This window comes from Meriones unguiculatus, chromosome 21 (assembly GCF_030254825.1).
Source record: "Meriones unguiculatus strain TT.TT164.6M chromosome 21, Bangor_MerUng_6.1, whole genome shotgun sequence".
In the NCBI taxonomy this organism is placed as follows: domain Eukaryota; kingdom Metazoa; phylum Chordata; class Mammalia; order Rodentia; family Muridae; genus Meriones; species Meriones unguiculatus.
In genome coordinates this window covers 38,542,949-38,558,663 of record NC_083368.1, presented here as the reverse complement: position 1 = coordinate 38,558,663, position 15,715 = coordinate 38,542,949, and the positions used below count along the sequence as shown (strand labels likewise).

Sequence of the window (15,715 nt, the reverse complement as noted above, 5' to 3'; positions counted from 1 at the left end):
TATAGGCTTTTGATGTAAGATCTAATGACTGTTTGGATTTCCTCAGTATCTGTCATTATGTCCCCCTTTTCATTTCTGATTTTGTTAATTTGGATAGTGTCTCTCTCTGCCTTTTAGCTACTCTGGCTAAGGGTTTGTCTATCGTATTGATTTTCTCAGACTATGGCTTCATAGAATGAGTTTGGTAGTGTTCCTTCTCTTTCTATTTTGTGGAATAGTTTGAAGAGTATTGGTTTTGAAGGTCTGGTAGAATTCTGCGTTGAAACCATCTGGCCCTGTGCTTTTTTTGGATGGGAGATTTTTGATGACAGCTTCTATTTCCTTAGGGGATATTGGACTATATCTGACAGAAGGCTAATATCCAGAATATATAAAGAACTCAAGAAGTTAAACAGCAACAAATAAAATAATCCTATTTAAAAATGGGGCACAAAGCTAAACAGAGAATTCTCAATAGAGGAATACTGAATGGAAGAGAAACACTTAAAGAAATATTCAATGTCCTTAGTCATCAGGGAAATGTAAATCAAAATGACCCTGAGATTTCACCTTACACCCATTAAAATGGCTAAGATAAAAAACTCAAGTGACAATACATGCTGGAGAGGTTGTGGAGAAAGGGAATCCTCCTCCATTGCTTGTGGAAATGTAAACTTGTACAACCACTTTGGAAATCAATCTGGTGTTTTCTCAGACAATTAGGAATAGTGCTTCCTCAAGATTCAGCTATACTATTCCTAGGCATATATTCAAAAGATGCTCAAGTATACAACAAGGACATTTGTTCAACCATGTTTGTAGCAGCTTTATTTGTAATAGTCAGAAGCTGGAAACAACCTAGATGTCCTTCAGTTGAAAAATGGATACAGAAATTGTGGTACATTATACAATGAAATACTACTCAGCAAATAAAAAAAAAAAATGGAAATCAGGAAATTTGCAGGCAAATAGTGGGAACTAAAAAAGATCATCCTGAGTAAGGTATCCTAGAAGCAGAAAGACACATAAGGTATACACTCACTCATAAATGGATATCAGACCTATAATATAAGATAAACATACTAAAATCTGTACAGCTAACGAAACTAATCAAGAGGTTGGACTCTGACTAAATGCTCAATACCTATCCAGAAAGGCAAAGAGTATGGACATCAGAAGAGAAAACAGGAAACAGGATAGGAGCCTACCACAGAGGGCCCCTGCAAGACTCTACCCAGCAGGGCATCAAAGCAGATGCTGAGGCTCATAGCCAAACTTTGGGCAGAGTGCAGGAAATCTTGTGAAAGAACGAGGAGGTAGAAAGACCTGGAGGGGACAGGAGCTCCACAAGGAGAGCAACAGAACCAAAAAATCTGGGCACAGGGGTCTTTTCTAAGACTGATACTCCAACCAAGGACCATGCATGCAGATAAACAGAACCACTGCACAGATGTAGCCAATGGCAGTTCAGTGTCCACATGGGTTCCCTAGTAATGGGAATAGGAACTGTCTCTGAGATGAACTGATTGGCCTGCTCTTTGATCACCTCCCCCTCTGGAGGGGTGGGTGCAGCCTTACCAGGCCACAGAGGAAGACAATGCAGCCACTCCTGATGAGACCTGACAGACTAGGATCAGAAGGAAGGGGAGGAGGACCTCCCTTATCATTGGACTGAGGGAGGGGCATAGGTGGAGAAGAGGCAGAGAGGGTAGGGTTGGAGGGGGGGAAGAGAGATACAGGTGGAATACAAAGTGAATAAACTGTAATTAATAAAAATTAAAAAAAAATTTTAAAAAAAGAGGCTAACTTATCATGAGCCAGAAAGCAGGCAAGTAGTCAGCCCAGTAAGCAATGCTCTGTTATAGGTTATTCCTATGTTCCTGCCCCAACTCTCTTCAACAATGAACTGTAACGTTAAGATGAAAAGGAACTGTTTCTTCCTTCAAGTTGCTTTTGGTTTATCACAGCAACAGAAATGCTGCATTACAGACTAAACTTTCAAAAACAATCACAAATCCACTTAATCTCTTAATTATAACCATTTTACAGATGAGGAAAAAAAATATTGTTCCTTTCCCATGTGAGAAACCTAAAAAATAAATTGTAAACCTAGTTTTTGACTTTCCATTTATAAGCCAATTTTAACACTCACAATGCTGTGCAAGTAATCCAGTATTAATATTTAACTACAAACATGGACCAATCAGGATCTCAACCACTTCACTAAAGCAAATGCCATAATGTCAAGAGATATTATGAGCTATAAAACTAAAAGATGAACAAAAACTTGACAAAGCAGTTAGTGGTGTGTGTGTGTGTGTGTGTGTACAGGAAAATGGGTTTTATTTCTACTGGCATCTTGAAATCTCCTTTGCAATTATTCTTTTGTTTCAAACAAGAATACCACAGCTTAAACTATTCTAACCCCATGTTTTCATAAATAAAATTGCTCAATTATTTTGATTACATCTAGAGTACTGAAATATTTGTTTTGATAATTTCATTTGGCATCATGATTGTTTTTCAAGGAGACAAATAAATTCTTCTAATCTGTTCCCTTTTAGTAGCATATATCACGTTACTACAGACACTCAGTTTTATCACAACAATGTGAAATATCAGCAGTATGTCTGAAACTATACTGAACTGAGATGGATCACAAGTTTGGTTTTTATTTATATCTTATACTTGAATGTGAATTTCTCAGTCTGGATGTACTAGACTAAGCTTCTTTTATTCCTTTTATTTATGTGTTTGGGTAAGAGGCAGGTGAGAATTATACATTTTCTACATTCACAACATAAAAAGTGGCTAAAGATAAAATAAAACCATAGCAATATCACACCATTAGACAGTTTGCTTTAGACATCACAGTATACGAGGGATCTGACAACCTAAAGTACATGAAATTAATACTGGTAGGTCTGAAACTCTGCGTAGGAAAACCATTCACAACCCATGAAGTTACAGAATGAAATAAAAATAACTTACCTCTTTCAGTTGATCAGCACTTCCCCATGATGCAGAGCGCTGATGAGATCGTTTTTCTGCTCCCTCTTCTGCCCAACAACTAGGTGTCTTTAAAACCAAACAAACAAATCAAAAGGTAAGAAATGTCACTACTACCGAATTCTAAGTAACTGAAACATAATTTCTTAGCTTTATTAAAATTTTTAAAATGTTGATTAATTAGACCTAATTAATCTAAGATGTCTGAGGCATCTAGCTTAAAAAATTATTTGATACTTTCATATCAGCGTTAATAACACAGCAAAGTAAATGAAAAATGTGAAGATTTACATACTGAGCTATTTTTGGTTTGATTGGTTTCGGTTTTAGAATCAGGGTTTCTCTGTGTAATCCTGCTTTTCTGGAACTCTGTACAGACCAGGCTGGCCTATAACTCAGAGATCTGCTTGCCTCTGCCTCCCAAGTACTGGGATTAAAGGGATGTACCATCGCTGCCCAACTTACATACTGAGCTTTTAAAGAGAACAAACTAAATATAAAATAGAATTTCTACTAAAACCAGAAGATAAACAGAGCTCTCAGAAACATCTGTATTATAGATAGCTTATATAACAAATATCTAGCTAGAGGGTTAATTTAACTAGAAGAGAATATTAAACAACAGTTATCTGTGGGAAAAGTATTAAGCATCTTCATTTAAAAAAGTTATTTTAAAACCTACCAGAAAAGAATTACAAGTAAATATAAATCAAAAGTATTAGTTTAAAAATGGAAGTAATGCAGCATTTTAAAACTAATCAGTCATTTTAACCAAAATATATTTTTCAATTATTTAAGCATCAATAGATATTAAGTAAAGAATAACATTAAACATTTAGTGTCAATTATTGGCATGAAGTTATAAGAAATTAGGAGTTAGAAAAAAAAAACCCCAAACATTAAAATACCACATTTTTAACATATGAGAAAGCCTAGTGTAATATAAATTACAGAAAGTAAAAACAAGAAGATAGATAGTGGGTAATGATTACCACAATATATACATATGGCATAAAAATGCTTTTTGTATTCTATACTAAAAACAAGTTTATACGGAGGTTGTACTTGAAAATCCCCATAAAATAAAGAAACCATATTTCTGTTTAATACAGTTCAAAATGCTTATGAGAAACTTTAAAATAATTACTCCCTCTTAAAAATAGCAATTCTCCAAAACCAAACTCGTGACAACTGAATGCCAAGTGGCTACAGAAAAGCTGCTTGAAGGGTTCACTGTTAAAGGAAACTGTTTGGTTAACAGTAAGAATATATTATTCTAATGGCAAGTGCAAAGATAAGAAATTAACAATCTGTCAAAAATTATCGAAATTTTCCATGTTTTGATCCTAGATAGGACAACCTGAAAATAATTTAGCATTCCAAATAATAGTATCTTTAATAATTTACTACAGAATAATTCCTCTATGACAACTTTAACAAAAATTTTGAAGTTTTCCATAACTTAACAGTTTTATATTTCTTCTAAGTAGCACTCTTTTGCTACAAAAACAATTAAAGATTACAGCAATTATAAACCAAAAATACAGTCACAGAAAAAAAAGTCAGACAAAATTTAGTCATGTCCATGAATATGCTAGAGAAGTAACAAGAGCTAAATAAGTTTTGATCTATGTTTTAAATGCTGAGTATTTCAGAGTGTTTCAAGACTGTAAACAGGTACACTGGACAAAGTAATGCAGCAGAGGCTCTTTCCTCTCGTGCTAGTGAAACAAAGGTCCACCTGCCGTTATTTTGTCTACTGTCTGAACCAGAGCTTTATACAAAGTGCTGCTTTGTAGCTCTGCTTCTAGATATTACCAAAAAATGTTTAATAAAAGGGTTCCAAGGCCAAACAAATTTGGGGGAAATCATACATTGTATTTTTCTACTCTACCTACAAAGCAATTTTGCATTCTAAAAACTCAAATGCACACATACTTTTAAAAAAAAAAAAAAGACAGGAACTCCACAAGGAGAGCAACAGAACAAGAAAATATGAACACAGGGAACTTCCCAGAGACTCATACTCCAACCAAGGACTATTCATGGAGATAACCTAGAACCCTGACAATGCAGCTGCTTCTGATGAGAACTGATAGACTAAGATCAGAAAGGAGAGGAAGACCTCCCCAATCAGTGGACATGGGGAGGGGCATGCATGTAGAAAGGGGGGTGGGAGGGTGGGACGGGGAGGGGAGGCGGGAGGGGCTTATGGGGGGATACAAAATGAATAAAGTGTAATTAATAAAAGTTAAATAAAAAAAAACCTGCTTAACTTTTTTCTACTTACATGATGACTACAGTTACTTTACAAGTATACTTTCTAATAACATGAGGAGCATTATTCCACAGATATTTTGGAAACACAGCCCTCAATAATTTTATTTTATTTTTGTATATAATAGCATGTTCTTTGGTCACTATACTTTAGGAGCTTCCTCTTTCTATCCAAACTGCCTCTACTATCAAGGAGGAGAAAAGGAACCTTTTATGCATCTAAACAATACAAGTCTAAAAATCTATCTATAAGACTACTGATCTATCTATAAGACTACTGATAAATTATTTACTTAAAATCTGCCATGTTGACCACACTTAGCACTCACGTATCTTGCCAGACTTTAATATACGTAAGGCTTTCTCTTATCCCTGACAATGAATAACACAGGTACTACTAGATACTGCCAAATACTTTCACACCATTCCAATAAACTCCCAGATAAGTCACAAAAATTAACCATGCACAGATAATGGCAAACTTAAAAAAAAAAAAAAACAACAACAAGTTTTCATAATAGAAACTCAGTCTTTCACACTTTAATAAACCTTAAGTCTAAAGAACCATTTATTTGTAAGATTACGCAGAAGACAAACAATAGTTGACTCAATGAATTCTGACCTTGTAATAATTACAGAATGTCTGAGCTGTTTTATGCTCTGAGGAAATCTACCATGTCTAAGTCATTTCCTGCCAGACCAGACTTACAGTTCATAATTGTATAATAAACTGTTGATACTAATAATGACATTATTATTATTGTATTTAACTTTAATGACAGTGAAATGTTATGCTACAAAGACAGTTAAAGGGCCAGGACAGATAGCTCCATGTTGCTTTTGTAAAGGACCTACGTTCAGTTCCCAGCACCATGGGTGGCTAACAACCCATGGAGGCTATCAATATTCTTTAAATTTGGTTCCAGAGGATCCTAGGCCTGCTTCTGACCTCTATAGCCACTGCATATCCACTGGTGACCAGACATACATACATACAGGCAAAAACACCCATACATGTAAAATAAAATAATAAAATAAAATCTTTTGAAAAGGTAGCTAATATTTATCAGTATCTTAACTTCTAGATAACTGTACTAGAAGCCTAGCATAGATTATTTTGCATAATCTTCATTGCAGTAAGTAAAAGAGTTATCCTGTAAAATCCCAAAGCACAGAAATCTTTTTAGATGGTTTACATTGTTCCTCTCATTTAAACCCAATCATTTATACAAAATAAATCTTAGCATCCAGAGATGAATAATCCTTTTTCACATTATTCCTAAATTATGACCTAATTCTAAACTATAATCCCATAAAGCATGTCTTGAGTTGAACAGTCAATCCATACCAAAGCAGTCATGGTCCTGGTTTAAGGAGAAAAAAATTGTTTTTGTTTGTTTAAGGAATATACTTAGCAGTACTAGGGTAAAAACCCATGAGTTTCTTAAGGATATTTTCCTTCAAGTACATTATGTATTTTGACCATATTTACTTCTAAAACTTTCCAAGATCTATTTCTACTTTATGCCATACATATATAAATGATTAAATATACATCTACTAAGTCTGGCAGTCTTCTATGTGAGAAAACATACAATCATTGTCATTCTGAGTCAAGACATTTCACTTAAATTTCAGTTTCATCCACTTCCCTTAAAAAAAAAAAAAACATTTTTTCTTTATGGGTAAATAAGCTCCATCTCTGAGGGTATACATAAGTGTATCACATTTTGCCTATTCATCTGTTGATGAGTATCTAGGCAGATTTCAAAACTTTGCTTTTGTCAACAGTGCTACAATAAACAGGGACATGGAGGTATCTCTATCAATTGTTGTCTTAGATAACTCAAGTACATTCCTAGTAGTGGCATAACTACCGTATGGTAGTTTTACTTTTAGTATTTTAAGGATTTCATTTAGTCCTGATGGCTAAGAATACTGAACATTTCTTTAAATGTTTATTGGCTATTTGAACTCCATCTTTTGAGAACTATCTATTCATTTAATTTGCCCGTTTACTGACTTGGCTGCTTGGTTAGTCACTTCAAAAATGGTGTTCAGAAATCTGCATAGCCACACACAGAAGAAGAAAATTAACATCCTATCTCTCATCCGGTCAAAAAAAAAAAATTAACCTCAGTTTGTAACCTCAGTGCTGGGGAGGTGCAGGTCATTCCATAGAGTACCTTGGGAAGGTGGGCCTAGTCTAACTGGTAAATTCTAGAACAAGGGCCAATGAGATGCTATCTCAATAAACAACTAGACAGTACCTCAGGAACAACACTTGATTTTGACCTCTAGCCTCCACACATACACCTACACACATACTTTCATGTTTACACACTCCCACATGCATACCCACATACATGCACAAAGACAGAATTAACAAATGGGATTACATAAACTGAAGAACTTTCTACACAGCAAGGGGAATAACTGAAAAAAAAAAGCTGACTAATTGGGAGTAATATGTCTGCTAACTATTAATCTGACAGATTAATATGTGAATATATAAAGTACTCAAAAAGTTAAATACCTAAAACCAAACAACTGTTGCTGTTTCCTATGGAAATTCCAAAAAAAAAAAAAAAAAAAATTCCCTTGAGCAAAGACACAGGAAACTTGAAAGCCTCTATCAATTCTGACTTTGGGTCAAAAAATTCATTTCTGATCTATTATTAAGGTATAATGACCTACTCCTTTGACTTCTTAACCAAGCTATATTCAGGTAAGGGAGGACAATGCTGGATATTTTAGTACTGTTTCAAAGAATGTACATATTTTAAATCAGAGTAGTGATTTTACTGATGGTGGCTACAGCCAAATCTTTTTTTTTATTTTAATTTTTTATATTAATTAGTTTATTCACTTTGTTTCCCAGCTGTAGTCCCCTCACGTATCTCCCATGCCCCTCTCCAAGTCCACTGATAGGGGAGGTCCTCCTCCCCTTCCATCTGACCCTAGCCTATCAGGTCTCATCAGGACTGGCTGCACTGTCTTCCTCTGTGGCCTGGTCAGGCTGCACTGCCCTCAGGGGGAGGTGATCAAAGAGCCAGCCACTGAGTTCATGTCAAGAGACAGTCCATGTTCCCCTTACTAAGTAACCCACTTGGACACTGAGTTCCCATGAACTACATCTGTGCAAGGGTTCTAGGTTATCTCCATGCATGGTCCTTGGTTGGAGTATCAGTCTCAGAAAAGACCCCTGGGCCCAAATATTTTGGTTCTGTTGCTCTCTTTGTCCTCTCCAGGTCTTTCTATCTCCCCCTTCTTACAGAAGATCCCCTGCACTCTGCCCAAAGTTTGGCTATGAGCATCGGCATCTGCTTTGATACCTTGCTGGGTAGAGTCTTTCAGAGGCCCTCTGTTGTAGGCTCCTATCCTCTTTCCTGTTTTCTCCCTCTTCCAATGTCTGTCCAGTTTGCCTTTCTGAGTGAGGATTGATCATCTTACCCTGGGTCCTCCTCCTTGATTAGCTTTCTTAGGTGTACAGATTTTAGTATGATTATCCTATATTACATGTCTAATATCTACTTATAAGTGAGTATAAACCATGTGTATCTTTTGGCTTTTGGGATACATCATTCAGGATGATCTTTTCTAGTTCCCACCATTTGCCTGCCAATTTCATTATTTTCTTGTTTTTAATTGCTGAGTAGTATTCCACTGTGTAAATGTACAATTTCTGTATCCATTCCTCAACTGAGGGACATCTGGGTAGTTTCCAGTTTCTGGCTATTGCGAATAAAGCTGCTACAAACATAGCTGAACAAATATCCTTGTTGTGTGCTTAAGCATCTTTTGGATATATGCCTAGGAGTAGTATAGCTGAATCTTGAGGAAGCACTATTCCTAATTGTCTGAGAAAGTGCCAGACTGATTTCCAAAGTGGTTGTACAAGTTTACATTCCCACCAGCAGCCAACTCTTAAATACTTATTCTCAAAGATAGACTCCTAGAAAAGGCTGTTGGTAGAAGATCACAAAACTCCCTATACAAAAGCTTAATGAGATTTAAAAAATAAAATGTTACTGTATGTGTGTTTCAGTATGTTAATGTTTCATAGTTTTAAGTATAAATAATTTAAATTACATATAAATGTAAATACATATTTTTTTATTTCTTTTTCTCAATTACAATTCATTCGCTTTGTATTCCAGTTGTAGATCCGTCCTTCATCTCCTCCCTTCCTCTTCCCTCCCCATCCCCCTCCCCTAAGTCCACTGACAGGGAGGTCCTCCTTCACTACTATCTGACCCTAGCCTATCAGGTCCCATCAGGACTGGATCCTCTTCCTCTGTGGGCTGGCCAGGTCACCCCACCAGGGAGAAGTGATCACAGAGCAGGCCACAGAGTACATGTCAGAGACTGTCTCTCCTTTCCTTAGTAGAGAACCCACATGGAGACTGAGCTGTCTATGGGCTGGTGTCTAGGATCCATGAAGCAGAAAAAGTGAATTAGAGTTACAGTATAAAATGTGATTATATCAGCCTGTCCATATTTAATGTATTTCTACAGACACAGACATTCTCAAAGCATGTGCATCCTCCCCCTTCCACACACAAAAAAACATGTTAAGAATGATTAATTTAAAAGGACTCAGGAGTTGGCAGTCATTACTCATGTTCATCTAAATTACAGAGATCATTCTGACCCTAAAAGGCCTTATTTATTAAACAAAATCAATAAAACACAGAAACACGTAACCTGAAATAGCACTACAGTTTTAGTACAGATAAATTAAAATGCCCTAGGACAAGTATGGAAGCTGTTAATGTATTACTGTGAGAAATGAAAGTCTGTGGGTTTCACAAGATATTTCAACAGCAAGGTATTCTAGTACTAAGACAAGTGGTAAGGATGGTCTCCAAAGTGAAAAGTCTCACTTAGGCTAGATGACTTTTTTCTTTTCATATATATATATGTGTGTGTGTGTGTGTTTAAAAAAATCCATCAATTTGGTAGAATACACATCTAATCTGAGACATTTCACATTTTTGTTTAAAAGGAAAGTGGTGGTAGTGTCTCTTGAGACTTGAACTATCAACTGGAATAAACTACAGAATAGTAACACATAAAGGCCCATATTTGGATGGATTACTCACAAGATTAACTTTACTGAACATGAAAAAAGATCAAAGTAAAGCTTAAAGGTGAACAGAACAGTAAACTATTAAGACTTTGTTTTTTTTTAAGTTTGAGTAAGATTTTTAAAAAGTTAATTTAAGTTACTAAGAAAGCAGGGCAGGGGAACTTCTAGTACTTTATGTTTTTCATCTATTCCTTTTGATACTGATTTTATGTTCACATTGAAAGTTTTGTAAGCTTTTAATTAAAATAAGTAACAGCATGTTCCAAAAGGCCTATAAAAATTGTTTGAAATGGTTATATACTGCACATCAGTATACTGGATTATGAGATAGTAACTATTCAACCTTCACATGCAAATAGCTTAGGACTATGAAGTAATTTCCTGCTCATACCACAAGGATAAAGTCAGTAAGAAGTTTATGATTGTCTTTGTCACTCAGTTATACAGATGGACGGAGTAGCAATAGACACTGGTACTTTCCCTTGTCAGAAAAATACACACACACACACACACACACACTCTCACACACACACACACACACCAGGTCTTTAAAGTTATTCTCCAAAGCCAGCATCTGTGAACATCTATAATCATTAATTAGTATGACCTCAGAAATTATAGGAAACATCTTTGATTACTGCTACAGGCTGTTCTTGTTGTTTGTCAACTTTATTCACATATATACATACATTCGTGCTTCACAGTTTCCAACACAGATTTAAAATATGATCAGAGATTATACTTTACTTTATGGGGTAAAGGCTGAAAAACTGTTCCTATTGCTTGAATACAGTAACCTTAACTCCCAAGTTAAAATATGTAAATTTATTTATTTTTATTTTATGTGTATGAGTATTTGTCTACATGTATGTCTGTGTATTATGTTTGTGCCTAGGGTAAGCAGATGTCAGAAAGGGGTGAGATGTTAGGTTCCCTAGAACTAGAGTTACAGATGGTTCTGAGGCACAGTGTGAGTGTTGGGAACCAAACCTGCACCCTCTGAAAGAACAAATGCTCATAGCTGCTGAGCCATCTTTCTAGCCTCCAAGTTACATTTAAAAGGTCATAATTTTTCTTTAAAAAGTATTGTGCATCCAAGACTAACAAAAAAAGGCAACATAAAATTTTACAGATGTATTTTAGTTCTTCTTTCTACTAAGATAAACTAATAAACTGTCAACAACTCATTTCTCCAGTAGCCTTAAAAACAAGCCTTACTTTTTAGTACTCAAAATGAATATGCGGTTCTGTCAGTCACATATTAACTTGACAGAACGGGACGGAGAAGTGTGAATCACACAGTAATTGGTTAATTCACTGAGCTATGGTTTTTATTTTTTCTTTTAGTAAGGGTACCACCATGTAACACAAGTTGGTCTCAAATCTGGAGCTCTTCCTGCTCCAGGCTTCCAAGTACTAGGATTACATACATCTACTAACTAACTATGCTCAGGGGATGACAATTTTTTCCTTCTGAACAATTTAATAAATTTTTCAGATAGAAAGTTAAAACCTGGTGGTGTGGTTCAGGGGTAGTACCTGCTTCCCATGCAGAATACTATGAATGGTTCAATCTCAACCATAGCAAAAAAACCAATACACACATACACACACACACACACACACACACACAAAGAGAGAGTCTGGGGAATTCAACTGCTACTCATGAAGTTCCTATATTACTATATAATATTTTTCTATACTTGTTTTATCACATATGTACCAATCTATCCAACAAATCTTATTTTTGATTCATTCAAAGTAGACAGTATTATACTTTACCTAGAAATAGCTCAGAGCCCAGTGTGTTTCTATAATCTCTATTTTTAAGGGTAACAATCACATGGTAAATATATGTGCACATTAGTATAAACTATGACAAATGTATTCACATCTATAGCCTAAATGTCTACCCAGATGCACAATATTCAGCTCATATGAGCAGAATAATATTGCAAGAGGCTGGGGAAAGGATTGGAACAATGCTGGACCAAAGGGCATCAAATCTCAATTTAAAAATGACCTCAAGAGAAACACTTAAAGAAATGCTCAATGTCCTTAGTCATCAGGGAAATGTAAATCAAAACGACCCTGAGATTTCACCTTACACCCATTAGGATGGCTAAGATCAAAAACTTAAGTGACATACATGCTGGAGAGGATGTGAAGAAAAGGGAACCCTCCTCCATTGCTGGTGGGAATGTAAACTTGTACAACCACTTTAGAAATCAATCTGGTGCCTTCTCGGACAATTAGGAATAGCACTTCCTGAAGTGCTATAGCGCTCATAGGCATATATCCAAAAGATGCTCAAGTATACAACAAAGACATTTGTTCACCCATGTTTGTAGCAGCTTTATTTGTAATAGCCAGAAGCTGGAAACAACCCAGATGTCCCTCAGTTGAGGAATGGATACAGAAATTGTGGTACATTTACACAATGGAATACTACTCAGCAATTAAAAACAAGAAAATCATGAACTTTGAAGGCAAATGGATGGAACTAAAAAAGATCATCCTGAGTGAGGTATCCTAGAAGCAGAAAGACACACATAGCATATACTCACTTATAAGGGAATATTAGACATATATTATAGGATAAAATTACACAAATCTGTATACCTAAAGAAACCAAGCAAGAAAGAGGACCCTAGGTAGGACAATCAATCATCACTCAAAAAGACAAACAGAATGGACACTGGAAGAAGGAGAAAACAGGACACAGGATAGGAGCCTAGCACAGAGGGCCTCTGAAAGACTCTACCCAGCAGGGTATCAACGCAGGTGCTGAGACTCATAACCAAACTTTCGGCAGAGTGCAGGGAATCTTATGAAAGAAGGGGGAGTTAGTAAGACCTGGAGAGGACAGGAGCCCCTCAAAGAGAGCAACCGAACCAAAAAAATCTGGGCCCAGGGGTCTTTTCTGAGACTGATACTCCAACCAAGGACCATTCATGGATATTACATAGAACCCCTGCTCAGATGTAGCACATGGCAGCTCAGTATCCAAGTGAGTTCCCTAGTAATGGGAACAGGGTCTGTCTCTGACATGAACTCTGTTCCCCCCTGAGGAACAGAGTAGACTTGGAGAGGGGCTTGGGAGGAGAAGAGGGAGGGAAAGTGGGATTGGCAGGGAATGAGGGAGGGGACTACAGCTGGGAAACAAAGTGAATAAACTGTAATTCATATAAAAAATTTTAATGTCCATCCTCTTTGCCTTTCTGAATGGGGATTGAGCATTTTAGCCAGTGTGGTCCTTCTTGATTAGTTTCTTTAGGTGTACAGATTTGTGTAAGTTTATCTTATATTATATGTCTAATATTCACTTATAAGTGAGTATATACCGTGTGTGTCTTTCTGCTTCTGGGACACCTCACTCAGGTGATCTTTTTCAGTTCCCACCAATTACTCTGAGACTAATGATGTTGAGCATTTCTTTTAAGTGTTTCTCTGCCATTCGATATTCTTCTATTGAGAGTTCTCTGTTGAGCTCTGTACCCCATTTTTTAATTGGATTACTTGATTTGTTGCTGTTCAACTTCTTGAGTTCTTTATATATACTGGAAAATGCTCAATCCCCATTCAGGAAGGCAAAGAGGATGGACATCAGAAGATGGAGAAAAGAGGTAACAGGCAGGAGCCTGCAACAGAGGGCCTTTGAAAGGCTCTGCCCTGCAGGGTATCAAAGCAGATGCTCAGACTTATGGCCAACCTTTGGGCAGAGTGCAGGAAATATTATGAAAGAAGGGGGAAATAGTAAGACCTGGAGAGGACAGGAGCTCCACAAGGAGAGCAACCGAACCAAAAAATCTGGGCACAGGGGTCTTTTCTGAGAATGATACTCCAACCAAGGACCATGCATAGAGATAACCTAGAACCCCTGAACAGATGTAGCCCATGGCAGTTCAGTGTCCATGTGGGTTCCCTAGTAATGGGAACAGGGACTGTCTCTGCCATGAACTGATTGGCCTGCTCTTTGATCCCCTCCCCCTGAGGGAGGAGCAGCCTTACCAGGCCACAGAGGAAGATAATGCAGCCACTCCTGATGAGATCTAACAGACTAGGATCATAAGGAAGGAAAGGAAGACCTCCCCTACCAGTGGACTTGGGGAGTGGCATGTGTGGAGAAGGAAGAGGGCAGGAAGGATTGGGAGAGAAGGAAGAAGGGATCTACTGGGGAGGGGGGTAGGATACAAAGTGAATAAAGTGTAATTAATAATTTTTTTTTAAAACTGAGAAAAAAAAACAAGAAAAAAATTTTTAATGACCTCAAGAAACAAACTCATAGTGACTATGGTTGATATAACACAGTGCATACAGTCATGCATTACATAATAACATTTCAGTAAGTTAATAAGGACCCATACACAGGGATCTCATAAAATTATTAAAAGGATTGAAAACATTCCCGTTGCTTAGTCATAGTGCTATTAACATGGTAACACAATACATTTCATATTTATGATGGTATTGATGAAAACACACTTTCCACAGTTGTAAAAACATAGTATATAAAATTGATGTTCCATATGTAATAATTGATAATAGACACATATACATAAAATACTATGCTTTATCATTAGAGCATACACTTCCACATTAAAAACAAAAAAAAAAGAGAAGAAAGTCTACTGTAAAACAGCACGCTGTTCTGTCAACTAGAACCTCAAATACCTCCTCACAAAGAAGTCAGGGACCAGCTAATACCAGCTAATAATTGGCTAATACTATCAAGGTTTGAGTTCACTCTAAACACTTGCACAATGACACATTTCTTAGAATGTGTCTCTGTTGTTTTTTAAAAGATGTATGAGTGCATTTGAAAATAATTGTAAGTGTTGTCAATATCCAAAAAAGTTATAAGAATGTACATATGAAGTAGCTTGATTTAGTCACTTCAGCTGTATACACACATACACATATACACCAACACTCACTGCACAATAAAAGTCTATAATTTCAATTGCAAAATAGTTAACTAAAAAAAATACACAATAGTTCATTTATTTTAGAAGTTCTTGTCTATTGGACACAATTTCCATCATCTCAGTAGGTATCTACCTAACAGGCACTGATCTGAAAAAAGATCTGTCTCCAAAGTTCATAACCTTGTGACAACCCTACGCTACCTCCTTTTTAATAGCGCACACATATTTTTGAATTAAGAACTTCTCTCTAGCCATCAACTATCAGGTAATTGAAACCTAGCAATACAAAACAAGTTATTATAGATGCCCTTCATAAAGGGAAGACAAATACTTAATATCTGTAGTAAGATGAGAATACACTGTTTACCCAACTGACACTCACCAATTTAAGAAACTTCCATAGAGTTCAAGAATCAATCCTCAAGTAGAT

At 36.4% G+C, this 15,715-nt stretch overlaps 1 protein-coding gene across 3 annotated transcripts in view; it reads right to left on the bottom strand.

The window, feature by feature from the left end:
• The window catches only part of Glcci1 (glucocorticoid induced 1), a 74,212-nt gene that overhangs the window by 31,276 nt on the left and 27,221 nt on the right, over positions 1-15,715 (bottom strand). For all 3 annotated transcript variants that reach the window (XM_060374130.1, XM_060374131.1, XM_060374132.1), the window contains exon 3: positions 2,971-3,057. In XM_060374130.1, coding sequence (XP_060230113.1) covers positions 2,971-3,057 — 87 coding nt within the window. The remainder of the gene's footprint in view (positions 1-2,970; positions 3,058-15,715) is intronic.